Below are 26,471 nucleotides of genomic sequence, written 5' to 3'. Positions count from 1 at the left end.
GTTCTTTGTAGCTATTCTGGGCCCTGAGTTGGGTCAGAAGTGGCAAAGCCCAGTGTGGGAGGCAACTCCTGCCCCAGGGCTCTATGGGCCTCTCACCTGTGGTCCAAGGGCTTCCTGTGGCTTTCTCCCTGCCAAGGTGAAGCTGCAGTGTCTTCAGAGAGCACGACTACTTTAGGCCCTGCAGCAAGACCAGAGGGTCTTCCCAGATGTGTTACTCTGACCCCTGCCATGCATGAGATCAAGACACCTGAAGTTTTCTTTCCAGTGCCTTGGCCCCTTCAAACCTCTCATACCAAGATCTGGCCTCGTCAGGAATCTCGCACACCTGCTCTCACAGGAATCAGAGCAATGGAATAAACTACCCCCCCGCCACCCCTATCCCCAGTGCATACAAGTGACTTCTGGTACAGTGTTTACTCTGCTTTTTTGATTCCTCCACTAGTCAGTCATCTGAACTGGGACACTTCTCCCTGTTTCCCTCTCCATGCAGTCCTTTCACAGTCCATCTTGTCCTGCGACCATATCTCCCTCAATATAGGCTGAAGGTTCTGTTGTTGAGAATAGAGTGATCCATAAACCTGGAAAGGAGACAGATTGTCTCAGATTCATCCAGACCAGGCTGGGGGGGGATCTCTAATAATAGTCCCCAACACTGCCTCAGGACAGTGATGGGGAAGTAGAGCTACTGCCAGTGGACAGTGGTTGGAGGGGTGGAGAGGCAGCAATGAAGGAAGCAGATACATTCTCCGGCTCCCACAAGAGTGTTATAGAAGCCTGCTCAGAAGTCATACCCACAAGGTGAAACAAAGACAAATCTTTAACTCCATTGAACATTGTACTGGTCAGCTCTGAGCCAGCTTTCCCTAGTAAAATCCAAACTTCTATTCCCCTACTTTAAGCAGAGCTGAAACAGGCTGTAAGGATTTCAGTAAGAAGAGGGAGTACTTCCCTTGGTCTCCCCACCTTGACGTCTTTCAGACTAACCTGGTCATTGAGCTTTTAATGAGACAATGGCGTGGGCTTTGGATCCATGGCATGGTTTCCTCTGGACGCACTCCTGGATCATGGGATCTCCAGAAGCTGAAGTTCTGAGCATCAGTCAAAGGGACTCTGAAGACCTGATTGGGGACTAAATGGGTTAGGGGAAAGGCAGGTTATTGGATTCCTTCAAGCTCACTGCCCACTTTTCTGCCTCGGGAGCAAAAGCACAGCCTAGTAACTGGGCCTGACCAGGTGCAGAGAGGTCCTGGGAATGTGATCACCACACCGTGTCACTTCCTGTTTCAAGCATTTCACACCCTTCTCAGTCAGATGAATTAGTCTTGGTTCTTCCTGCTGCTAGTAAGTCCATCTCCAACAGAGCTTCCCCAAGTACTTAGATGGGGAAACGAGTGGCCAAGCCACTTGGGAAGTATAAGATGGGGGTCCACTGATTTCATTGTTTTTCTTTTTCTCTGAGCTTAATCATCCTCACTCTCCTTCCTCCAAAAAAACAGATGTCCTTTGCCCTCTCCAGGCAATTTTCTGAAACTTAACAAGGATACCACCCTACTTAGAGATACCAAACGCGGATGTCATTTATCAAGTGCCTTTCATTCTAGATGTTGCATAAGGTGTTTTAAAATTTTTGAAATAATATCAGACTTAGATTCTTTTGGCTTTTTTGGGTTTGAACTCCAGGTTTTGACCTTGCTAGGCAGAGTTTCTACCACATGAGCCACACCCCCAGCACTTTTTTTGCTTTTAATTATTTTTTCAAATAGAATCTTGCATTTTTGCGTGGGCTGACCTTGGACAATGATCCTCCTACCTGTGCCTCCCAGTAGTTGGGATCACAGACTTCACCACCATGCCTGGCTGTTAGTTGAGTGGAGGTTTTGCCAATTCCCCCTTCACTCCTGTTCCACGAGCTGGCCTCCAACCACAATCTTCCTGATCTCAGCCTCCCAAATAGCTAGGATTACAGGTGTGAGCTACTTAAAAAAAATTTAGGGGGCTGGGAATATAGTTCAGTGGTAGGGCACTTGTCTTGCCTAATGTGCACGGATCTGGCTTCCATTCCCAGCCCTGCAAGAAAAAAATATATTTGTTTGGATAAATGTATTTTGGTAAACCTAATTCTACAAGTGTATAAAATTTCATATTTTTTTGAAAATTAGAATTACGGCCTAATCTGGTTTACTTTGTACTCTTTATAATCATTATTTTAAAAATCCCTGATCATTGAGTAAATGTTAGATTTTTACTTAGTTGTTTTCCTAATTAGTAAGCTTTAAAAAAAAAAGTTTTGCTATTAGAAAGCACTCTTAGATACCCCTCTGCCTGAATATACCTGTTTTGATTTCTAAAAGTATTTGTTTTTAAATTTTAACTTTAAGATAATTATAGACTGATTCGTACACAGTTGTAAGAAATAATACAGGGAGAGCCCATATACTCCCTCCCCTCAATGGTGACATGCAGCACAATTATATTACACTGCCACAACCAAGACATTAATATACTGACAGAGCAGTCCTGTCCCCACTCATCCAGAGTCACCATTTTGTAGCCTTTGGAAATCAATGATCTGTCCATTTCTATGAATTTGTCATTTTGAAAAATTGCATAAATTTTAAATAGCATAAATGGCATAGACTGATCTTTTGGGGATCAGCTTTTTTTTTTTTTTTTGTGGCACTGGGGTTTGAATTCAGAGATTTGTGCTTACAAAGCCGCTCTCTACCCCTGAGCCACACCTCCAGTCCATTTTGCTTTTATTTTGGAGATGGGGTTTCACAAATTATTTGCCAGGGCTGTTCTTGAACCTAAATCCTTCCATTCTCAGCCTCCCAAGTAGCTAGGATTACAGGTATGAGCTACCAGTGCCCGGCTGGGATTGGTTTTCTCTCTCTCTCTCTCTCTCTCTCTCTTTTATAAGAAGTTCAATTTTCTTTAAAACAAAACAAAAAAACCATTCTGGATGACTCCAGTACTTGATCTGGTACCAGGGATTGGGGCTTTCTTTCTTGGCAGTACTGGGGTTTGAACTCTGCCTTGTGCTTGCAAGGCAGGCAATCTCTACCACTTGAACCACTCTACCAGCCGTTTTTGTGTTGAGTATTTTTGAGGTAGGATCTTGTGAACTATTTGCCTGGCACTGGCTTTGAACCACTATCTTCCTGATCTCTGTGGCACCAGAGCCACTGGTGCCTGGCAGGGATTGGCTTTCTTTACAGAGCATAATTCCTTGGAGATTCCTACATTGTACTGCATGCATCAGGAGTTTGTCCTGTATGCTTTTTCTTTGAGCACTGCTGCGGTTTGAACTCAGGGCTTTGCAACTGTTAGTCAGGTGCTCTACCACTTGAGGCATACCTCCAACCCTGTCCTAATGTGCTTTTTGTTTGTCTGTTTTACAACAGTGCTAAAGATTATTCCCATTTTCAGATGGTTCAGAGAGGTTAAGTGGCTAAAGGAATTTGCCCACGGTCACACAACTTACTTGGATTTTAAGCTCAGTTCAGTCAAATTCCAAAGCTGGGACTTGTTAAACCATTCTTCATAGGGTAGTGAGTGATAATACCCAGAGTGCTTTCCTAAATTGTTTCAACTTTGGTGTGATCCTCACAATACAGCAGACATACTTTCTTTCTCTCCCTCTCTATTTTCCAGTCATTCTTTAGGAGCTCAGACACATCTTTTCTTTCCCTAGCATGGTGCCCACGCCAAGGTACTCACATGTCTTCAACAAGACCTTCCGTACAGCTTCTTGGTACCTCATGTGGCTATTCTGGTGCACAGAATAATTCCCATCTTCTGAGATAATGGGGGGAAGCCTAGTGGTCACTGGCTCCTTCTGGACTGAAATAAGAACAGATTCATTCTGAGTACTTAGCAAATGGGACAATTTGATTCCCTGATTCTCTGGTCTCCATGCCAACTAGGTACATTGTGGGATCTCTCCTAGCCACTCCATCCCATTCACCTTGCCTGTGACAGGAGGGAGGGAGGACTCAGTGATTACAAGAGTTCCCTTACTGTCCTCTTGCTCCTTTCTAACTTGGGGTTTTGACTGGCCTCCTGGTGGACTCTGGATGTTGGACAGATACTTAGGGTTGGTGCAGGTGAAAATGGCCTCTTGTCTGGGTGGATACTCCTTCCTGGGATTGGCATGTTTATAGAACTTCAAATGGTTTAAAAGGGGGAAGTTATGCTTGAGCTAAGTCCTGGAAGGTAACTAGGAGTTCATAGGCCATAGCAGAATCAGGCAGCAGGATGGCTAGTGCATTAGAAGCATTAGAGAGTCAGCAGAGAGCTTTCTGTTGGTTTGAGAACTGGAGTGCTGGGTGACATGGAGAGGGAGAGGGGAGGGAGCTGGAAGGGTTGCTAGTGGATACCTGGCATTCATTATGTTTGGGAATTATGTCTTATGAAACAGAACCTGTATTTCACTATAGAGGCTGAAAAAACAGGATCTCCTTCACCCAGCCTCTCTTGCAGCAAGAGCTGGACAAAGACTTCTGGCTAGGCCAATTGAGTGCATCTGTTCCAGATTTTGAATCAAGGATGAGGTTGCAAGGGAGCAGTGGCCACATGAAGTTTTTTGCTAGTGATAAGCATTGTGAGCAGCGACACTGCATCTTGTTTCCCACAGCAGAATCCAGGACCCAGTGCCCTTGGTGCCAGTAGTGCCCACCAGGACGTTGAATGCAGTAGTGTCTGTGCCAGACCATGTCTGTGGCATGATTCTGAGCATTGTTTTTGGTTACTATCCTCTGAGCTTAGTTCTCCATTCTTCTTGCAGTTTGTATATGCTTCACAATATTCTTTTAATACACTCATGCTCTGTTTAAATAGGCTAGACTTGGCTTGCATCTCAGAATTTTGAACAAGAGAGGATGGATTTGAGAACAAATTTAAGATACAGAAGAGCATGACTTGGTGAGGGAGTGAGCTAAAGGGAGGGGTCTAGGTGGTTCCAACATGTCTATCTCTTGGCTATTACATCCATTTTGTCACCCAAGCCAGAAAGGCTTGCCCTATCTCCTCTAGCCTATCTCTGATGCAGAATAAAACCCACTCTTCATCTGATGTTTTCAGTGCCTCTATTTTGTTTTCATGGAGCATCAGCTCTGTCCCACTCCCTCAGATTTTTATCTTTCTTGCTTACTGATGCTTGTTAGGAACTAGAGCAGTATTTGCCATTCTCTCTGGAAACTGTTAAGGACTGCTGACTCATCTGTGGTGAAGGGTGGGGATGCTACTTGGGTTGTGGAGTTCTTTCCCAGTGCCTGCTTTTCCCCTTTCTTCCTGGCTTGGCCTCACTCAGATTATCATCTCTGTCCTCCCTCTCTCCATTTTGCCCTCCAATGGAAATCTTTCGCATTCTGTATCTGAGAAAATGACACCATCATAATGAGGCACAATTTGAAACTCCTCTCTGTACAGCAGAGGACTTGAGAGATGAACAGTCCTGAAAGCTTGGTCAGAGTGTAGAGTTTTGGAAGCCTGAACTGAACCAGGGGCTGGCTGTTTTTTATTTTATCACAGGTTTCAGTAATGAGGGACCATTTCCTGGAATCAGGGTCATTTGCATTCAACTTTGAGCAAGGTGGGGCTGGCAAAATGTCCATGGACAAAAAGCTGAAACAATAAGAACATGTTCCTAGTGGGTTATAGGATCCAGACTGAGAGAAATTACTGGTCTGAGCTCAGTTGACTGTGAGAGTTCTTTAGTCCTTAGGCCTCAGCCTGATTGCCCTTAAAGGTAGAGCTGGATGATGTCTTCTGTTATCTCAAAGTATCCAACCAATAGGCTCCCAGCTTCCCATATGATGGTCAATATGTATCTGGAGATGTGCTGGACAATCTCACCTACTTGAGTGCCTTCCTTCTAAATCAAAAACCATTTGGCATATACCTTACTCCTGTTTTTTTTTTTTTTTTTTTTGGCAATCTGGAAAACATTCTTGGTAACCCATAGCTTCCCTAAGCTGCCAAGGTTTAGAAGGCACCTGGGGTAAGAAGTATCCAGGATGGGTAAGAATCATGCCACAGTTACTCCGGAATGTTCTAGGTAGAGGATGCTCTTTATAAGCAAATGCCACTGTGGCAGGGTGGTTGAGTCAATCATCTTGTTGGCAGGTGGCACATCAAAGAGTCTTCACCCACCCAGTTAATACCCTGCTCTGTGTAGTCTTTGCTGGTAAATAGGAAGAGCCATGAATAGCTTCTAGAACTAAGCCATAGGCTAGAGGACTGGCTCAAGTGGTAGAGTGCCTGACCAGCAAGTGTGAGGCCCTGAGTTCAAACCCCAGTATTGCAAAAAAATAAATAAATAAAACTAGGTTGTAAATTGGGGGTTGCCATAAAAATGACATTTAATGTTTTGAATGCACTTGTAAAGGACATCCTGGGTAGTATGGCAGTACTTGGTTGGATCTTCCACCCAACCAAATTAATGATGATTTTTCAGTATTATAGGCTTCCCTGTGACCCAGGGATGGTCACAGAATCCTTGTTATCCACTATTTGGCCCAATGCCTCTATTTGTTGGAACTGAGGCTGATTGGCCTCAATGTTTTAGGGTTGAAGAATTATTACAATGGGACTACCTCAGTGGCTCCCTGAAATCTGACTTCTAGATTAAGGTTTGGTTCCAGATGCTTGGGGCATAGTGGTGACAATCTCCAACACACATTACTTTCAGTTGTCCCAGAGTAGGTGGTGCTGTAAGTAGCAGTAGTACATAAAAATGATTTCTGTTCAGGAGGTCATACCAAATGTTGGGCATGAATTCTTTGAAGTTGGCTGGGCACATTAAGATGTACTGAAATCAACTGAAGTGTGTGAAGGCTATCTTGTACTTACTAGCTTCCCTAATACATGGAAATTATCAGTACTTTGGGAGGAAGTGAACAGAAGCATGAGCCCAGGGAACCAGACCAATCCCCAGGTCATGTTTTCCAAATAGGGGCAGTTACTTTGCCTGCATGTCCAGAAATATCTTTCTTGGTGCACTTGTTCGAGATTCCGAACACAGGGAAATAGATGGGGCATGGGATAGTAGTGGGACTCAGTGTTGATTGCAGACTGCTGATGTAAAGTGGATTTTCTAGAGACAATAACAATAAAAATACCTAATGCTTAATGAATGTGCCTTACACAATTCTATAAAGTAGGCACAATTATTATTTTACAAAGGGGAGACAGATTCACAGAGGAGTTTAGTAATTTGCCCAAGGTCAAATAACTAGCATGTGACAGAGATATGAGTAACCCAAGTTGCTTGGATATGGAGCACATGCTCTTACCCACCATATTAAACCATCTCTTGAAATAACTCCATCAGGGCTTCCAGGAAAGACCAAAGACTTATACTAACAACCAGCTCCCTGATCAGCTCTCCTGTGTATGGCTGACTGTCAAGGATGTCTGCTCACACAGAGCAGACTTGAGATGGGTAGGGGACACAACATCATTGGCTTGATCCAGAAGCAGAACCCTGCCTCTTTGAGTTCCACTGAATGTGGAACATCATTTCCTATGACCAGCATCAGGGGAGTAGAGAGGACTGGAACTTGATGGGTCTTTCTGCCAGTGGACTGGATCAGTCTCAGTGGGGAAGACCAGTAGGGAAAGACTGAGCACCTGTGGAAAAAGTAGCCCATCTGCTGCTAGGGAATAGCTAGGCTTAGTCAGAGTGTGGCTATAAGTAGCATGAATACTGCCTCCTCTAGTTTCACAGGGATAAGGCATGGTCATCTGAGGCAGTGATGACACAGTATAAGTTGTTTCCAAGATGTATTTCTATAACTTCAGTAGGTTTATCCATTAGGAAAGGCAGAAGGGTTCAGGCTCTGAGCTGTTCATTCTTGGCTGAATTGTGCCATTCATACTCCTGTTTGAAAAGCCAGATCTACAGTGCCCTCTGCTGGAGCCTAATAGTGGCATCTCTAGCCATCTTCTAACAGGTGGGTCACCACCTAAGCAGCTCAGAGAGGCCAGGAGGCCTTGGAGATTGAGTAGAGCAGAATTAGGAAGCCACTTCTGATAGGATCCAGTAAATATAAACATACAAGAGTGTTCAGCTTTTACCAAAGTCTTTCAGGTTAGCCATTCTTTAAAGAAATTCATTTGGAGCCAGATGCCAGTGACTCATACTTGTAATGCTAGCTACTTGGGAAGTTGATATCAGGAGAATCACTGTTAGAGGTCAGCCTCAGCAAATAGTTCTCGAGACCCCATCTCCAAAATAACCAGAGCAAAATGGTCTGGAGGCTGAAGTGAGAGCAATGAACTTGTTAGTGCATTCCTCAAGGAAGAGAAATGATAAGGGCAACAGTGGAAGAAGATGGACTGAGGCTCTTTGGATGTGGAGAGCCTGGAGGTCAGTGTGTCCATGGAAAGAAGGCAGTCACTGGAAAGTGTGGCAGGGAGAGGTCATATGGCACAAGAATAAGCATCAACTCTCCTTACCACCCATCCTACCTGTTGGCTTCCAAGACTTTGATCTGTGGGCAATGTCCTGAGTGCCTGCAGTTGTGTTATAGAGTCTGCAGACTGACCTAGACTCTTCAGATAACAAGGCAAGAGAGTTTCCCCAGAAAAGGGTTAGATTAGAGGGGAGTTTTTTCTGAAATCAAAACCAAGGCATCCCTGGACCAAGAGGAGTGTATAGGAATGAAGCTAAGAGTTACTAGGAGAGCAGGTTCCCAAAGCAGGTGAGACAAATTTAGCAAAGGAAAGGGCAGAGATATAAGGCCTTGCTCTCCTCAGTAGGACAGAAGGGAAAGTGTAGGCACTCAACAGATCAGGGCAGTCAAGTGCTGGTGACTCAACATCTGTAATCCTACCTACTCAGGAGGCAGAAAGCAAATAGTTCAAATAGTTCACAAGACTCTCTCTTGAAAAAAACCCATCACAAAAAAGGGCTGGTGGACTGGCTCAAGGTGTAGGCCCTCAGTTCAAATCCCAGTACTGTAAAAAAAAAAAAAAAGAGAGAGAGAGAGAGAGCATAAGGTTCTGAACAAACTCCAGGAGCCAGCCTGAACCTGCAGAGCAACGCTTATTAGGATTAAGAAGGTTGAGTGTGGAGAGACAGGAATCTGATTGGTGGATATGAGTTCTGGTCTCTGGTCAGGGGCGCTCTTCTGTGGACAGTTGTAGTTGAGCAGGCTTTTTCAGGTGAAACATCCTTTGAATCTAGCCAGTATTTTTTTGTTCCTCAAGGAATCTTATGGTTAAAAATACTACTTTCTAGGCATCTTATCCTGGCAATTATGTCTTAAGCAATGGACAAAGATATTTCAGTCATAGGAAAGTTATATATTCCATATGTAAATATTTAACTTGCATATGTTTTATGACTTGTCTTCAGTCATCTGTTGTGCAGTGTATGATGCATTACATACATTATTTAATCTCTACAGCAAAAAAGCAGACATTATTATCTCCATTTACTGGTGAGGAAACTGAGGCATTATGGATTTCCTTAGTGTGAGATTGTCTCCTTAAATGGAATAGCTTTAGGTACTTGATAAAACTGTGTTTCTGAAGTTGAAGATAGACCAAAGTATGCTCCCCACACTTCTACTTTTCTCTTTGGGTTTTCTATTTTGGTTTCTCCTGATAAAGTCAGGAGAGAAAAAAAGATGAAGGTAGGAACTGGTAGAATGTTTGATTACGTGTGTTGACTCACCTCTGTGAGATTTCATTATGACTACAATAAGGAAAACTTGAGTGGGCTGTTTTGAGTTGAATGTTAATACACTCACACCTACTAGAAGAGAAAAAGCCTATCCTTCAAATAAAAATTGTGAATGACTTTAAAATATAGTAGTAAGAGTGTTAAGAATGACAAAGGTGAGTATTAATAGTTCATTTTTATAGTTCTTGTTAAATGTGAAGCTGAGGTGCCAAGTAAGAATGCAGCTATAGGAAGGCACCAGTGCCTCATGCCTATAATCCTAGCTACTTGGAAGACAGAGATCAGGAAGATCGTGGTTCTGAGCCAGCCTCAGGCAAGTAGTTTGCAAGACCCATCTTGAAAAAACCCATCCCCACAAAAAAGGGCTGGCAGAGTGACTCAAGAGATAAGGGTGCCTACTTAGCAAGCATGAGGCTCTGAGTTCAAATCCCAGTGCCACCAAAAAAAAAAAAAGTATCTGCTGGAAAAGGTGGACAGAAGAGTCCAGTTGCCTGAATGAGTGTGCAGTCATCCCCCTTGTCTGTAGGGGATATGCTCCAAGAAACATGCCTGTACCTCCATAACTATAATAAAATTTCATTTGTAAATTAGGTACAATAAGGGATTAATGACAATAATAAAATACTAATAATACTATAACAATGTATTGTAATGAAGGTTATGTTAATGTGTTCTCTTAAAATGCCTTATTATACTATACTCACCATCCCATGATGATATGAGATGATATAGTGCCTACATGATGAGATGAAGTGATGTGAATGACATAGGAAATGTGATGTAGCATTAGACTACTACGTAAGAGTTGCCTGAACCCAAACACTGTGATTCCAAATAGTGGATCTGATAACCAAGATACCTAAGTGACTAATGAGTGAGTAATGTATACAGCAAAGATATTCTGGACAAAGAGACAATTCATGTCTGGATAGGACAATGTAAGATTTTTATCAGAAAAATGCATAATTTAAAACATGAAATGTTTATTTTTGGAATTTTTCATTTAATATTTTCAGTTGCAGTTGATGGCAGGTAACAAACAGCAGAAAGTGAAACCATGAATAAGGGGAGAAATGGACAAGGTGAAATGAGCCAGAAAGAAACTGAAAACCAAGGAACCATTCTAGAGACAAGAGTAGATCACAAATGAGAGTCCTTCAAGTTTGTTTGACTATGGAACTAAGGGTGAGTAAAGAGTCAAGAACTGTGAGTTCTTTGAATAAATACACATAGAAATTGGGATGAGAAAGAGTGGGGTAAGCAATGTGGATGGGGGCTTGCTAGGAGCCTATGGGAAGATTGGCTCCCTTGAACCCCTTTAAATTTTCCAAACCAGTTCTGAAGTAGTAGAAAGGTTTGAGGCAGGTTCCCCATTATGGTGGGCCATAGGCTCAAACCGCTCCCAGCTGACCATTTATTTCAAATAACCTCAGCAGTACCAGGATTCAAAACCTCCTAAGCTCTATTATGCTTTTCTGCTGATATTTTAAATAAGAGGAAAACCAAGGGTTTAGTGTTTAAATTAGCAATGTGTGTGTCACTGATGACTGGATACAAGCAGTTTTAGTGAAGTGGTGGGGGCCTGGTTTGAGTGGGCTTAAGAGAGAATGGCAGGAGAAGAACCAGGGACAGAAAGAGTAGACAACTTCTTTGAAGAATTTTGCTCTATAGGGTACAGGGAAATAGGAAACTGGGGTTTAAAGATGGAAAGAATTTAGCATGTATGTATACAGATAGGAATTATCAGAGATGGAAAATTAATGTGACTGAGCAGGTAGTCTTGAGTGGGCAAAAGGGATGAGAGCTGATGCATAGGGAAGGGTTTTGTCTTAATAGATTAGGAGAGCAATGGTCACAGATGCAGGTAGATATGGTTTGTGAAAGCTTATGGAAATTATCTTCCAATTGCTTCTAATTTCTCTATGAAACAGAAGGCAATCCCTACATGAGAATGAAGATGGGGGAGGGAGGAGGTGCTGGAAGTCTAAAGAAAGGGAAAAATGTATAGGAAGGCCTCCAGGAGAGTGAGTGCGTGGAACAAGGAGATGTAGTGTGACTTTTGGGCTGTCACAAAGACCCACTGGAATTTAACAATCATGAATTTGAAGAAGGTCAATCAGCATGGTTGTTTTTCTTTAAACTATAAGTACAAACTTATCTTTCTAGATGTTTTGTTATTGTTGGGGGTGGCAGTGGGGAGAGGAGAGTGGAGAAATGGGGGCAATAGCTTCAGGGAACTGTGTGGTCAAGGACCCCTAAGTCTGTCCTCCTATATTTAGCTCGCCCAGAGAACTCTCATTTCTTTATTGGGGCAAAGGTAGGAACGTATTAAGGTTTGAGACCATCCCGGACAAAGATATTGTGAGACCCTATCTGAAAAATAAGCTAAAAAGCAAAAGACCAGGAGCCTGGCTCAAATGGTAGAGTGTTTTCGAGGTCCTAAATTCAATCCCCATTACTGTAAAAAAAAAAAAAATCCTTTGACCATAAGTGTAAGGTTTATTTCTGAAATCTTAATTCTATTTCATTAATCTATTTATCAATTTAATGCCAGTACCACATATCACACTTTTTCTTTTTTTGGTGGTACTGGGTATTGACTGAACCCAGAGCTTCATGCTTGCCTAACAAGGTCTTGAGTCATGACCTTAATCCTTTTGCTTTTTTATCTTGTAGATAGGGTCCTATGTTTTTGCCTAGCCTTAGACAGTGATCTTCCTACCTCTGCCTTCCAAGGACCTGGAATTACAGGTGTGTCTAATTGTGCCTGGCAATATTTTCTTGATTAGTTTGTAGAATATTTTTAATTGAGAATTGTCTTTGTTTAAGATTGTTTTGGTTATTCTGGGTCTTTTGCTTTTCTATCAGAATTTTAGGACAGTTTATCAGTTTTTTGTCAGGTACCATTATCTTTCGGTGATATTTCACCACAAGGAATTCTAAAAGCCTAAACTGTCTGAAAAGGGATCTGACATTTTCTCCTCTCCTGCCTACTGACTCAGATACTGAACTTGATAAATATTTAGGAGTGTCCAAGTTGGTCCAGGGCAAGGCCATTTAAGTTTTTATTAGTAGTTAAGATTCCCTAGTTTCTTGATGTATTTCTGAACATTAGATATGAGCAACTCAAAATTATATATGACAAAAGCTCTCCTACAAAAAGTGTTCCATTTAGTAGGCATGCCAGATTAATTTATCTTCTCCATTTCCTCTGAAAACATGTTAAAGTAACCTGCAAAACTCCCACTGCAGTTGAGATGTATTTCTAGAACACCTGCATACCTATTTCCTCTTCCTCCTCTTCCTTCTTTTGCATTACTGGAGATTGAACGCAGGGCCTTACACTTGCTAAGCAAGCACTCTACTACTGGAGCCATGTCTCCAGTCCTTTTGCTTCTTTTGGTTTGTTTATAAGTCTTGTACTTTTTGCCTGCGCTAGCCTCAGACCATGATCCTCCTTTCCACCTCCTGAGTATCTGGAATTATAGGTGGCCCCACCACACCTGGCCTTACTTGCATATTTCTATTTCCACAAGTTGAAGTAAATGCTTACCAAAGTCTGTTGTGGAAATTCCTCCAAAAACAATTTATTCTTATTTTGTGATTGTAATTTTGTATTTTAGTGAATATTACTCACTAAAATATGTATTAAAAAGAGCAGTGGTTTCTGTAAAATCTAAGTTGAGTGTTTTTGAAAAATCAAATAAAGATGGTTTACTTAAAACATCGCTATAAACTTTGAGTTAGAATGAATTAAAAATAAATAAAATGAGTTGGGTGCCAGTGGCTCATCCCTATAATCCTAGCTACTCAGGACACAAGACATCAGGAGGATCGTGATTCGAAGCCAGCCCAGGCAAATAGTTCCCAGGGCCCTATCTCAAAAATACCAACACAAAAACAGGGCTGGAGGAGTGACCCAAGGTGAAGGCCCTGAGTTCAAACCCCAGAACTGCAAAAGAAAAAAAAGAATAGGATATTTATGGGTTGAAGGAGTACCTGAAGTGGTAGATAACCTGCCTAGCAAGCATAAGGCCCTGAGCTCAAACCCCAGTGCCACAAAAAAACAAAACAAAACAAAACAAAAACCCCAGCAAATTTACATTTTTTCAAAGGATCATCCCAGAAATTGTTAATTAAAAAAGGGGAATTATAACTTGACAGAGGAGAAAATTGGCAAGCTACCTTAAGTTGTCAAAGCCAAGATCACTTGTAATGGGATAAAAATATCATGAGCCTTGTGATCTGATGTACTGAGGACATCATGTCACTTACTCCTGCCAGGAGTGCTTAGACCAGATCCAATCATGAAGAGTAACAAAGAAACCCAAATTAAGGAACATTCTACAAAATGTTTTGCCTGTACTATTACAAAAATGCTTGTGTCATGAAACAAAGACAGAGGAACTGTTCCAGACTAAAGGAGACTAAAGAAATATGTTCACTAAATGTAATAGTTGACACTTAATTGGATCCTGGAAGGAAAATTTTTGTGCTGAAAGACATTACTGGGACAATTGGTAAAATAGGAATATGGATTGCAGATAATTAGATAATATTGTATCAATGGTAAAATTTGCTGAATTAATACCTGTATGTGGGTAGCTGTGCTTAGGGAATACAAACAGAAATACTGTAAAGGTATGTAACTTGAGCAATTTAATGCTTGACTAGATGAGAACTATAGATAGACACAAAGCAAAGAGGGTGGGTAAAATATTAACAATTGGTTAATTTAGGTAAAGGTTGTATCGAATTTCCTTTTACTAGTTTTACAACTTTTCTATAATTTTTAAATTGTATCACCAAAAAAAGTTAAAAAATGGTGTCTTGACCATATGAGTTTGTTTTTTTCCCCACTCAAATTTCTAAAATGACATCATCATTATCACATGGCATTAATTTTTAAGGGCAAAGGATTTAATAACAGATATTTCAGTATAAATATCTATGGAAAATGAAAAGTGGATAGAGGGGTAGCAATTAACCCAACAGAGTAGAAAAAGTTTTCACTTAAGATTCTGTAATGGACAACACAGTTAGAATTAAGCTAATTCATCTGTGAGCCTCTAAAATTAGAATGCAATAGGTTCCATAGATGGTAGGAGTACAAAATAGGCCATAGAAAGGTGGTGGTCATTGGTCATTGAAACTTACAGAGCATTTGATACAATTAGGCAAACCACCTTGCTCCAATAAGAAGATGAAAGATTTCTCTGGGGGGAACTAAATATAGGAGGACAAGATTCCAGGGGTATTCTGGCATGTGAGAGCTGGCATATGGTAAAGGACTGAAAGTGAAAAATCAAGATCCTCAAAAGTGAGATTCCTGATACCTCCTTCTTCTGTCCTAGTCCCAGTATGCTGCTAATAGGCAAGCATATAACCAATCACTGGGGAATCAATTCTCGGATTCTTTACTGGAGACATTGTAGAGATCCAGAGGAAAGCTTCCACCAAAGTCCACAATGCACAACTCCCTCCATACTCTTCTAGTCTGCTTCTTTGTTCCTTATTTTTATTAATATTATTTTTTGTGGTCCTAGGGTTTGAACTCAGGGCCTCATGCTTGCTAGGCAGGGCTTACCACTTGAGCCACTCTACCAGCTTTTTTTTTGTGTTGGGAATTTTTGAGACTGGGTCTTGTGAACTATTTGTCCTCTCTGTCCTCCTGATCTCTGCTCCTGAGTAGTTAGGATTACAGGCATGAGCCACCAGTACCTGGCTATTCTTTTTATTTTTTTTTATTCTTTATTCTTAAATCAGAATGGTCACCAGTTATTTGAGGACAGTAATCAATGAGAAAACAGAGACCAACATAAACTTATGGGAAAAAGGGATCAGAGAAAGCAGAGCTAGTGTAGTAAGGAGAAGAGAACTGCAAATAAAGTATAATATTCATGGAGAAAAGAAAAAAATATGAAAAAGAAATGCCAGAGGAGAAAAATGGCCCTTGGAAATTAAAATATACAGGTGTTCTCCTTTATACCTGATTTCACTTTCTATAGTTTCAGTTACTTATGATTAGCCAGTATGGAAATATTAAATTAAAAACTGCAGAAAAACATATTTTTAAATAACTTTTATTATAGTGTATTATTAAAATTGTTCTATCTAATTACTGTTAATCTTACTATGCTAATTTATAAAGTAGTCTTTATCCTGGGCAAATCTTATGCATGCATAGGGAAAAACAGCATATATAGGTTTGGTACTGTCTAGTTTTAGGTCTCCACTAGGAGACGTGAAAATCAAGGATACTACTGTAATAACTAAAATAAAATGTTCATTATGATACAGCATAATAACTTTTGTAAATGTCACAATGTACCCCCAGTACAATAATATGATAATAAAAAAATTTGAAAAAAATAAAATGTTCTGATGCGAAGGTGTGGTTGTTTTCACATATGTCCATAAATTCTTTGACATTCTTACTCCTTTTAAGAAGTGAGCTTAGGCCTGGAGGTATGGCTCAAGTGGCAGAGCTCATGCCTACCAAGTACAAAGTCCTGAGTTCAATCCCAGTACCACAAAAAAAAAAAAAAAAAAAAAAAAAAAGAAGTGAGCTTAATTCTTCTTCCATTGATTATAGGCTTGACTTAATATCTCTCTTTGGTGTTAGTCACCTTTCTGTCACTGTAACAATGACAATTATGCCTGAAATAACTAACTTAAGAAGAGAAAACTTTTAAAACTCCCTCAAAAGTCAATGACTCAATGAAGATTTCTGAATGAAATGTTCAAATGAACTGAACAGAGCTTTTTTAGAGGAAGAAATCCGCATGGCCAAAAAAAAAAAAAAATTAAGAAATGCTCAACATTCCTGGCCAGAAAGGAAATGCACATCAAAACCATGTTAAGAGTCCACCTCATTCCTGTTAGAATAGCTATCATGAAGAACACCACCACCAACAAATGTTGGTGAGGATGTGGAGAAAAGGAACCTTTATACACTGCTGGTGGGAATTTAAATTAGTATAACCACTGTGGAAAACAGTATAGAGGCTCTTCAAAAAACTAAAAATAGAACTGCCATATGATCCAGCAATGCCACTCCTAGGGATATACCCAAAGGAATGTAAGTCAGGCTACAACAAAGACACCTGCACCCATGTTTAGTGAAGTGTTATTCACAATAGCTAAGCTATGGAAACAGGCAAGATACCCCACTACTGATGAGTGGATTAAATTGTATTTATATACAATGGAGTTCTATTCATCCATAAAGAAGAATGAAATTTTGTTGTTTGCAGGTAAATGGATAGAACTGGAGAACATCATCTTAAGTGAAGTTAGCCAGGTTCAGAAAACTTAAGGCTGCATGTTTCCCTCATATGTAGAATATGGACTTAATACAATATTAGCAATATTACCTAATATAATCATAAAGCAATATTATGAAAAACAGATCATACTAAGGGGAAGTCACATACAAGAGGAGGATAAAAGAAGGAAGTTAAGAAGGTGAATATGGTTGATGTACTTCCTATACAAGAATGAATACAGAATTTTTTTTTTCATTTTTCTTTTATTATTTATATGTGCATACAAGGCTTGGTTCATTTCTCCTCCCTGCCCCCACCCCCTCCCTTACCACCCACTCCACCCCCTCCCGCTCCCCCCCATGAATACAGAATTTTTAAACCTGCTGAAATCATCATAAGAAGGGGGTCTAAGGTAAAAAGGTGAAAAATAGAGTTGATGAACCAATTCAGGTTATAATATGTATATATGGAAATGCCAAGGAAACCAGTGTATAGCTACCTTAAACAAAAATGTCATTTTTTAAATACAAAAACAGAGAACAGGAGTGCAGAACAGGTCCTGTCTGGGGGGTTGGTACAAGTGGGAGGGGGGAGGATCTGGGGAGAGGATGTAGGAGGATGAACATGGTGCAAATATTGTGTACACATGTATGCAAATGACAAAATGAGACCTGTTGAAACTATTTTAGGAATTGGGGGAGAGAGATAAAGAAGAATGATGGAGAGGGTGAGTTCAACAATGATATATTGTAAAAAAGGAAGAAAAGTTTTATTTTGGATCACAGTTTTGGAGGTTTCAGTCCATGATTGGCGATTGGCTGGCCCTGAGGCCCTGTAATGAAGCAGCATATCATGGCAGGAGCAAAACCACTCACCTCATGGTCAGGGAGCAAAAGAGGAATAGATCAGGATCCCATAATTCCCTTCAAGGGCACACCCCCAATGACCCAAAGACTTCTTACTAGATTGCCCTACTTAAAGGTTCCATCACTTCCCAACAATGCTACCTTATAGACTGAGCCTTTAATGCATGGATTTGGGGTGAGGGGAGGGCATTTAAGATTCAAACTATAGCACAGCTAGAAAAGGTAAGGGGCTGGAGGTGTGGTTCAAGTGGTAGAGCACCTGCCTTAGCAAGCATGAGGCCCTGAGTTCAAAGCCCAGTACTGCCAAAGAAAAACAAAACAAAACACACACACATAGAGAGGGAGGGAAGTGACAGTTGTGACAGTCATTTCTGAGATTAGGTCATAAAAAGGCATTTTGTTTCCTCTTGCTTTGATCATCTGCTTTGAGGAAAGTTAGCTATTATATAAGCACAGTCAAGCAGTTTATGGAGAGGCCCAGGTGGTGAGAAACTGAACAGTCTGGTCAATAGCCAAAGAGGAACTGAGGCCTTCAGTCATCTTAGAAATGGATCCTCCAGTCCACCCTATCTCCAGCCATTATATGAGTGTAGCCACTTCTGATATCCTGTCTGCAACCACATGAGAGACCTTGATCCAGAAACATCTAGCTAAGGTACTTCTAGATCCTGAATCTCAGAAACTCTGAGGTAATAAATGGTTTTTTGGTTTTTTTTCAGCCTTTATATTTTAGGGCGTTTTTTTTTTTTTTTGGTGGGATTGGGGTTTGAACTCAGGGCTTCACACTTGCAAAGCAGGCGCTTAAGTCATGCCTCTAGTCCTAGGGCAATTTGTTATGCAGTAATAGATAATAAACACAGAAGATTGGACAATAAAATTGAGGAAGCCTCCTAATGAGTAAGTAACAAAAAAGAAAATATATAGAAAGATTGATAAATTAGCAGATCAATTAAGGAGGTTTCATAGATGACAAATTGCAGTTTGAAAAAGAAAGGAGAGAGGAAATAGATAATAAAAAAACAGCAAGAGAAAAATTCTCAGAAATGAAGAGCATGATTTTCCAGGATTAAAGAATTCATGGAATGTCCATCACAGTGAATGAAAAAAGACCCACAATTAAGTTCCATCATTAAGAAAAAATAGAACATTAGGGAAACAAAAAGAAAACTTAAAGATTCAGAAGGAAATAAAGAAATTAGATAAAAGGAATATAATTGGAAACTAGAGGACATTAAAGACATACCTTCAAAATTCTGAGATGATTTTCAACCTAGAATTCCATATCAGGAAAAATTGTCAATTAAGTATGAGGATAACCTGGGCACTAGTGGCTCATGCCTGTAATCCTGGCTACTCAGGAGGCAAGAGATCAGGATCATGGTGCAAAACCTTGCTGAGGAAATAGTCCGTGAGACTCTATCTCAAAAATCCCATCACAAAAAAAAGGGCTGGTGGAGTGGCTCAAGGTGTAGGCCCTGAGTTCAAGCCCCAGTACCACAAAACAAAAAAAAGAAAAAAAAAACCTGTGAGGATAGCATAACGCCATTCTGGACTCACAAATATACCTCCTACACATATAACAAATGGCCATTTATTATTAAGTGCTTAAGCCGGCAAAAGTATGGATTAATTAGAAATTATCAAGTGCAAATTCTCTGTCCACATCTTAAGAGGGCAACTGGAAGGTGTAAGATTGGAGGTGTGGAGAGTGAGCAGGGAGTAGGGTGGCAAATCTAATGTCAGTCCAGTTTTCCCTCTAACCTTACATTCTATCTATTTGGCCAAGGCTCCTGCCTCTGATGCTCCAATACCAGAATGAGAAAATGTAAGCAACTGCTTCCCTATCATCCCATAGAGGACTCTGCCTTTATAAAGTGAAGTCCTCCTCTCTGCCTAGCCTACAAAGAGATTAATCAAAGGTAAGACTCAGGTCTCTCATTGAATAGGTACCAAGTCCGGCTCACTATTTTTTAATTTTGTTTTTTTTGTGTGTGCTGGGATCAAACCCAGGCCTTGCAATGCTGGCAATCACTCTACCACTAAGCTACACACCTCCTCCCTCATCAGTGTTCAAGTAGCTAAAACCCTGGGCTGGGTGCTTAGTTCATTCATGATGAGGCAGTTCCATAGAGTAAGGGCAGGTGGGGTTGGAGCAGTCAGAAGCTTACTATTGGCCTGAGCAAGGGAAATTTGTGGTTTTCCCAAAGGGTGTGTTTGTCTGAGAGAGGGTACAAAAGAGTTCCTCATTATTTGAAATAGCCCCATGCTGGGACCCAGCTGGGGTGGAGAGCCAGGGCCAGGAAGGTTGTTATAGGAGTATTTATTTATTTATTTATTTTTTTTTTTGCTGTACTGGGGCTTGAACTCAGGGCATACACCTTGAGCCACTCCACCAGCCCTTTTTTGTGAAGGGTTTTTTTGAGATAGGGTTTCGCGGAACTATTTGCCTGTGCTGGCTTCGCATGGTGATCTTCCTGATTTCTGCTTCCTGAGTAGCTAGGATTACAGGTGTGAGCCACAAGCACCTGGTGGTATAGGACTATTAAGGGATTTCTAGGGTTCCTCAGGGGGACCCTTTGGGTAATCAGAGAGGACAGAGTGAATGCTCAAGGGAGGCCTATATAAGATTGTCTTCCATAATCTTCACTCTGCTTTTATTCTTTCTTGGTCCTTCTTCCTTTGCCATAGTACAGCTTTTGCTTCAGTACCCACCTACACTTTCCTTTACATGTGTTCCCATTCTACCTGAAGACCCTTTCTCTTCCATTTCTGTGTTTTTAAACAATTTGTCTTTCAAGACCTGAACCAATTGTCCTGCAAACCGTCCCCTAACTTCCTATTTTAGTCATTCAAAATCTCTTATTCATTCACTCTACAAATACTTATTTATTAAACCTCTATTATGTATGAGGCACAGCTAAGCATTGTGCATATAATACAGATCAAATATTTACTCAGTCAGTGCCTGCTGAAAATTCTTCCACAGTTCCTTATAAAGTTAAACTCTTAGCATGGTAAGCAGCATCCTCAATTATCTGGCCCTTCTATATCTCTACTCATATTCCCCTTACTTGTTTCTTCAGTTGTGTCCCTCTTTTTGCTCCGAAAGGAATTTTGATATCCTAGTAGATACAAGTTAAAGAAAGCCATCTCAGCTCTTCCCTGTCCTCTTCTGGAATGCCCTCACTGGAGCACTAGATTCTGTTTGGTAACCATGGTAATATCTTGCACAGTTACTATGACTGGCACTTCCTTTGTCTAATAAGGCATAGGATATATGTTCATAGTGGAGTTGGAGTAGGCTAAATAATTTCAGGAAAATAGAGGAATCAAGTTCTGTTTTTCTTGAGCCAGTCACATACTGAAATTTCAGAAAGCAGTGAGAAGAAAGTACTAACCTGGGCTCCAAAGTAAGTTTTACTATACTGTAGGTGTTTGACTTTGAATACATTAAGTCCTAGTCTTTTTATTTTAAAAAATGGCAATGATGAGATCTAGTTCATTGTTAAGAGAATTAAATAATATATATGCAAATCTCCTTAGTACATAATGTGTTCAATATCTAATGGAACCTTAACAAACAGTATTTAAATGAACTGGTGTGACAGCCCATGCTGACTTTCAAGAACTTGTTACATTTTCATTAATTTTGTTAGCATGCTGCCATTATTAAAAATCGAAACGCAGGTGTGGTGGTTCATGCCTATAATCCCAGTTACCTGAAGAAGTATAGGCAGGAGGCTGCTAACTGCTAGCTTGGACAGTTAGTGAGACCCTATCTCAAAAACAAAATACATACAAAGGGGCTAGGGGCATGGCTTAAGTGGTAGAGCACTTGCCCAGCATGTGTGAGCCCCTGGTTTCAATCCTCAGTACCGCTCCCCCCCGCAAAAACAGAAATTTAAAATTGAGAAGTTATAGTAAAAATGAAGGTAGTAAATACTAAAAATTAATCACTTCCTAGTTATTTTCTATAATCATGAGTCTATTTGCTTTCATTTTACCTGGATATTCTGCTATTTTTCTTTTCTTTTTTTTTAATTTTTATTGTTTTATTATTGATTCATATGTGCATACAATGCGTGAGTCATTTCTCCCCCATTTCTTTTTTTTTTTTTCTCTTCACTTTCAGTTTGGAAGTTTCTGTGGAAATATTTTCAAGCCAACTGACTCTTAGTTGTGTCCAGTCTACTGATGAGCCCATCAAAGACATTCATCATTTCTGTTAGTTTATTTTTAGACTTTGATTCTTTCTTAAAGTTTCATTTCTCTGCTATACCCATCTGTTTTTCATGTTGTCCACTTTTCCATTAGTCTTTAGCATACTAAATAGTTATTTTAAATCTCAGTTTTATAATTCTAAAATATCTGCCACATAGGAGTCTGGTCCTGATGATTATATTTTTTGTCTTTTAGCCTGCTGTGTAAAGTTCAAGTTTTATGTGCATATGGCTAGGAGTTAGGCTGTGTTTGCTATTTGCTATAAATACAGGTGTTAGAAGCCAAAATTTTCTTTGATGTCCTTGTCCCCTGCTATCTTTGACTTTCCTCAGATACTTTTTTTTGAGAGCGGCTCTGGGGTTTGAACTCAGGGCCTCACCCTTGAAGGCAGGCACAGTTACCTACTGCTTCAGTCACTCCACCAGCCCTTTTAGTAATGGGCTTTTTCAAGCTAGGGTCTTGAGAACTATTTGCCTGGGCTGGCTTCAAACACAATCCTCCTGATCGATTGATTGCCTCCTGAGTAGGTAGAATTACAGAGATGAATCACTGGCACCTGGCTAGATACTCCTTCTTAAATAGGGTCTGAGCTTTGCAATTCTTTCTGTTGTAATCTCTGTTATTATAATGGGGCCTTACTGATGTGTTAGCAAACCGGGAGGCTAAAATGCAAGAAACATTTTATAATTCTGTTATTAGGGCTCAGTCTTTTATTCAGCTTGTGCATCACTGGGCTGTCACTTTCACAAATGCCTCCTCAAGGTAAAACACACACAAAATATGAGGGACATCTTAAGCAGAGGCTCCCAAAAGTTTTTTTTTTTTTTTTAATCTCTCAGGCTAGTCCCTGTTTAGTTTTCAGCAATCAACCAATTGTTCTTTTAAGTTGCTGATTCCCATAGTGATCTTTGTTTTCAGTAAGTCATGATTTTCTTTTCTACCTGATTTGATTTTACCGGTCTCCAGTTTTTGGGATGGTTTGTCCTGTGACCTCAATTCTCTGATGGGCATAAGAAGGATTGTAAAATTTCAGTTTGGTTGGCTTTTTCATTATGAGAATGGGAATGATGACGTGTGTGTGTGTGTGTGTGTGTGTGTGTGTGTGTGTAAGGGATAGAACCTGGGGCCTCACACATGGTAGGCAAGTGTTCTACCACTGAGCTATACCCCCAGCCTGGCAGTAATAACTTCTATGCTTTTTATTTATCAGACTGAAAATTGGAAAGCCCCATCTATTGTACTGGTATGGAAGAAATACTATATGATGGTTTGTTGCATCTCTTCTCAGATGTGTGATGTCATATTGGTAGCTTGAGATCAGCCATGGTGAAAGAATTTACAGCATGGAAGTTAGCAAATGTTAAAGTTTGACTTATTCATTTTATTGATTGTATAGACTTAAGAAAGTAGAGAAAATGCTAATGCAGATTAAAAGCATATCGTATCTATAGCCATTACATTGTGATTAGCACAAAAAATTGAAATATTCTTCTAGTGTTCAAAAACTATTATCCAATTCAATTATGTTGTTCAAGTCTTTGATAAATGAGTGAAGTTCCAACATAGGCCTCATTGTTTCATTTTAATCCTATTATTGTTATTATATTATTTTTGGCAGTGCTGGGATTGAGCCCAGGGCCTGATAATACATGCGAGGCAAGTGCTCTTCCACTGTGCTATACCCTCAACCCTAGCTTTAATCTTTTTTTTTTTCGTGGTACAGGAATTTGAACTCAGGGCAGGTCCTCTATCACTTGTTCCATGCCTCCAGCCCTTTTTGCTCTGGGTATTTTTGAGATAGGATCTTGTTTTCTGCCTATGCTGGACTGGACAGCAGTCCTCTTATTTCCTGTAGTAGCTCAGGTAATAGGCACACACAACCTCACCTAGCTTTTTTCCATTGAGATAGGGCCTCACAAACTTTTTTGCCCGGGGTTGGCCTGGAACTGAAATCCTCCTGATCTCAGTCTCCCAAGTAGCTAGGTGCCTGGTTCCTCACTTTCATCTTATTAATGCAAACCAACATTCAAAACTATACTTATTTTCAAATGTGACCACAGTTAGTTCCTAATTTATAAGTTTGACAAAATTCAAAGACAGCACTCCATGAGAATCAGTTGGTTGTAGGAAATTTACAGCAAAGATTATAATCCGGCACCGGTAACTCACACCTGTAATCCTAACTACTCAGGGGGCAAGAGATCAGGAAGAACTTGGTTCAAGGACAGCCCGGGCAGATAGTTCATGAGACCCTATCTCAAAAAAACACATCATAAAAAAGGGCTGGTGGAGTGGCTCAAGGTGTAGGCCCTCAATTCAAACCCCAGTACCACAAAAAAAAAAAAAAATTACAAAATGTGTGCTATATATCCTTGTATCAGTAAATTTTACAATAATTACATCTATATGCATATATGTATACATATATACACACACATGCACATTTTTTTCTGGAAATCTGGTTTTAACATTAGTGGCACACGCCATGGCTGATTTGAACCTATCAGTGTGTCTTCACTAACATGACAGTGGGAAGTGTGAATAGCAAATCATCTTTTCATATTTTAATTCAAAGTCTAAATAAATGTTGGGGAGAAACTATTTTAACAGTAAAAATTGTAGTGTTTGACATGACTTAAATATGTAGGGTGCAAAAGAAGATGAAATCATGAAAAATTATATAATCCTGTACCTCAAACAAGATTAAGTCTAGTGAATAGGAAGAACAGGTCTATGGGTGTGATTTACAGGAAACAGACTCCTATTTACATTTTTTTTTAAAAAGGAAAGGAAACTTCCTCTGGCTTAAGATTTTGTCAGTTCTTTTATTTTTTTTTGTTGTACTGGGGTTTGAATTCAGGGCCTTGTGCTTGCTAGGCAAGCATTCTATCACTGAGCCACTCCCCCAGCCTCCAGTCAGTTGTTCTTAAGGGAATGTATCTAAAGGCTCATGTTATTTAGACAATGAGTATATTGAACACCTTCTATGTGCCAGCTGGTGTTTTGTCAGGATGCAGAGATGACATTTGAGATCATAAAGCTTGCTAAATGAATAGCTGGAATTTCTGAGGACATTATTAAATAAGCCAGTCACAAAATGACAAATTATATATGATTCCATTTATATGAGGCATCTAAAGTAGCTAAAGAAACATAAAGGGAATGGAAGTTGCCAGGGGCTTGGAGGAGAGCAAAATGAGGAGCTGTCAATAGGCATAGTTTTAGTTTTGCAAGATGAAAACTTCTAGAGGTCTGTTGCACAACAATGTGAATATAGTTGGCGCTATTGAACTATATACTTACAAATGGGTAAGATGGTTGTAGGAGTGCAAGAGATAGCTGGGATTTGAATCCAGGCCTGACTCAAAAACATGTATTTAGTGATTATGTTACCACTGCTACTTTCAAATAACTATATCCTTAAAAACTACCTCCTTCTTCTGATTTATACACGTGCTCCTCTTCTGAATGACAGGGGAGCAAGCCTCGGTTAGCAGTTGCATTGCCTGATGCATGACAGATCACCAGAACTTTCTCTTGTAAGAGTGGCATACTCAAGCAAAATAGCAAATTAGATATCAACCCAAGAGATTAAATGGAAAACCAAACACAAGTAAGACAATTAGGAAAGAAGGATCTGGGGGAAATAATTTTGGCTATCTAAAAAACAACATATAGCCAGGCAAGGTGGTTCATATCTGTAATCCTAGCTACTTGGGAGGTAGAGATCTAGAGATCACAGCTCAAGGCCAGCCTAGACAAAAAGTTCCTGAGATTTCATCTCAATCAATAAAAGCTAGGTGGCACCTGTCATCCTAAGTACAGCATCTACAGAGAGGATAATGGTTCAGGCCTACCTTAGATACAAACATGAGACCCTATTAGAAAAATAACTAAAGCATAAAGGGCTGGGGATGTGCTCAAGCTGCATTTGAGTTCAAACGCCAGTACTGCCAATCTTCCTTCCCCCAAAAAACCATACAGGCCAGGCATGGTGGTTCATGCCTGTAATTCCAACAGTTACAAGGCTGAGGCAAGAAGACTGTGAGTTTGAAGCCAGCCTGGAATACATAGTGAGTTCCTGGCCAGGCTGGACTACAACAGGAGACCCTTTTCTGAAAAAACTAACAAAACAAAACACTCCAAAACCAATAGACAAGGCTTGGAGGTATAGCTCAGTGGTAGAGAACATGCTTAGCTAGTGTTCAATCTCTAGTTCCAAAATAAATAAATGAGCAGCAAATAAGCTAATAAATAAAAACAACAGATACACCTAAGTAATTGAAAAAAAATCCTCATTCTATGAAAAGAAGAAAGGTTTGGGATGGAAGAAGTTTAAAATTACAGTCTTTTTACCTTATAACCTGAAGTAAGTTGCTTAAATCTTCCTGAGCCTCAATTTCTCTAGGATAAAATGAAGTTACT

General features: G+C 40.1%; 2 protein-coding genes across 11 annotated transcripts in view; one reads left to right on the top strand and one right to left on the bottom strand.

The window, feature by feature from the left end:
• The window catches only part of Adcy6 (adenylate cyclase 6), a 31,621-nt gene extending 20,923 nt beyond the window's left edge, over nucleotides 1-10,698 (top strand). For 9 of the 10 annotated variants that reach the window (XM_074083262.1, XM_074083264.1, XM_074083266.1 and 6 more), the window contains one exon: nucleotides 12-151. In XM_074083262.1, the coding sequence (XP_073939363.1) occupies nucleotides 12-140 (129 nt within the window). In that variant the 3' untranslated portion in view covers nucleotides 141-151. Of the gene's footprint in view, nucleotides 1-11 lie in introns of all 10 variants that reach the window. The other variant, XM_074083267.1, reaches the window with a different exon arrangement.
• Spmip11 (sperm microtubule inner protein 11) lies at nucleotides 530-20,975 on the bottom strand. Its single transcript, XM_020163644.2, has 4 exons — nucleotides 20,897-20,975; nucleotides 3,721-3,843; nucleotides 985-1,129; nucleotides 530-578 (listed from the first exon to the last, which is right to left on the bottom strand). Exons 1-4 carry the CDS (start codon nucleotides 20,973-20,975, stop codon nucleotides 530-532), a joined length of 396 nt encoding a protein of 131 aa, XP_020019233.1.
• Nucleotides 20,976-26,471: the final 5,496 nt, after the last annotated feature.

This window comes from Castor canadensis, chromosome 8 (assembly GCF_047511655.1).
Source record: "Castor canadensis chromosome 8, mCasCan1.hap1v2, whole genome shotgun sequence".
NCBI classification, from domain to species: domain Eukaryota; kingdom Metazoa; phylum Chordata; class Mammalia; order Rodentia; family Castoridae; genus Castor; species Castor canadensis.
The sequence above is the reverse complement of the archived record's forward strand: the minus strand, read 5'-3'. Positions and strand labels throughout refer to the sequence as shown.

Excerpts from the sequence above, each read along its gene's own strand:
- Spmip11 (XM_020163644.2), bottom strand. The coding sequence starts at position 20,975 with ATGGCTTTCTTTAACTTGTATCTACTAGGATATCAAAATTCCTTTCGG. Across the intron at positions 1,130-3,720 it reads GAAGGTCTTGTTGAAGACAT|TCCCCAATCAGGTCTTCAGA; the intron begins GTGAGTACCTTG and ends TAACCCATTTAG. Across the intron at positions 579-984 it reads ATTAAAAGCTCAATGACCAG|GTTTATGGATCACTCTATTC; the intron begins GTTAGTCTGAAA and ends TCTCCTTTCCAG.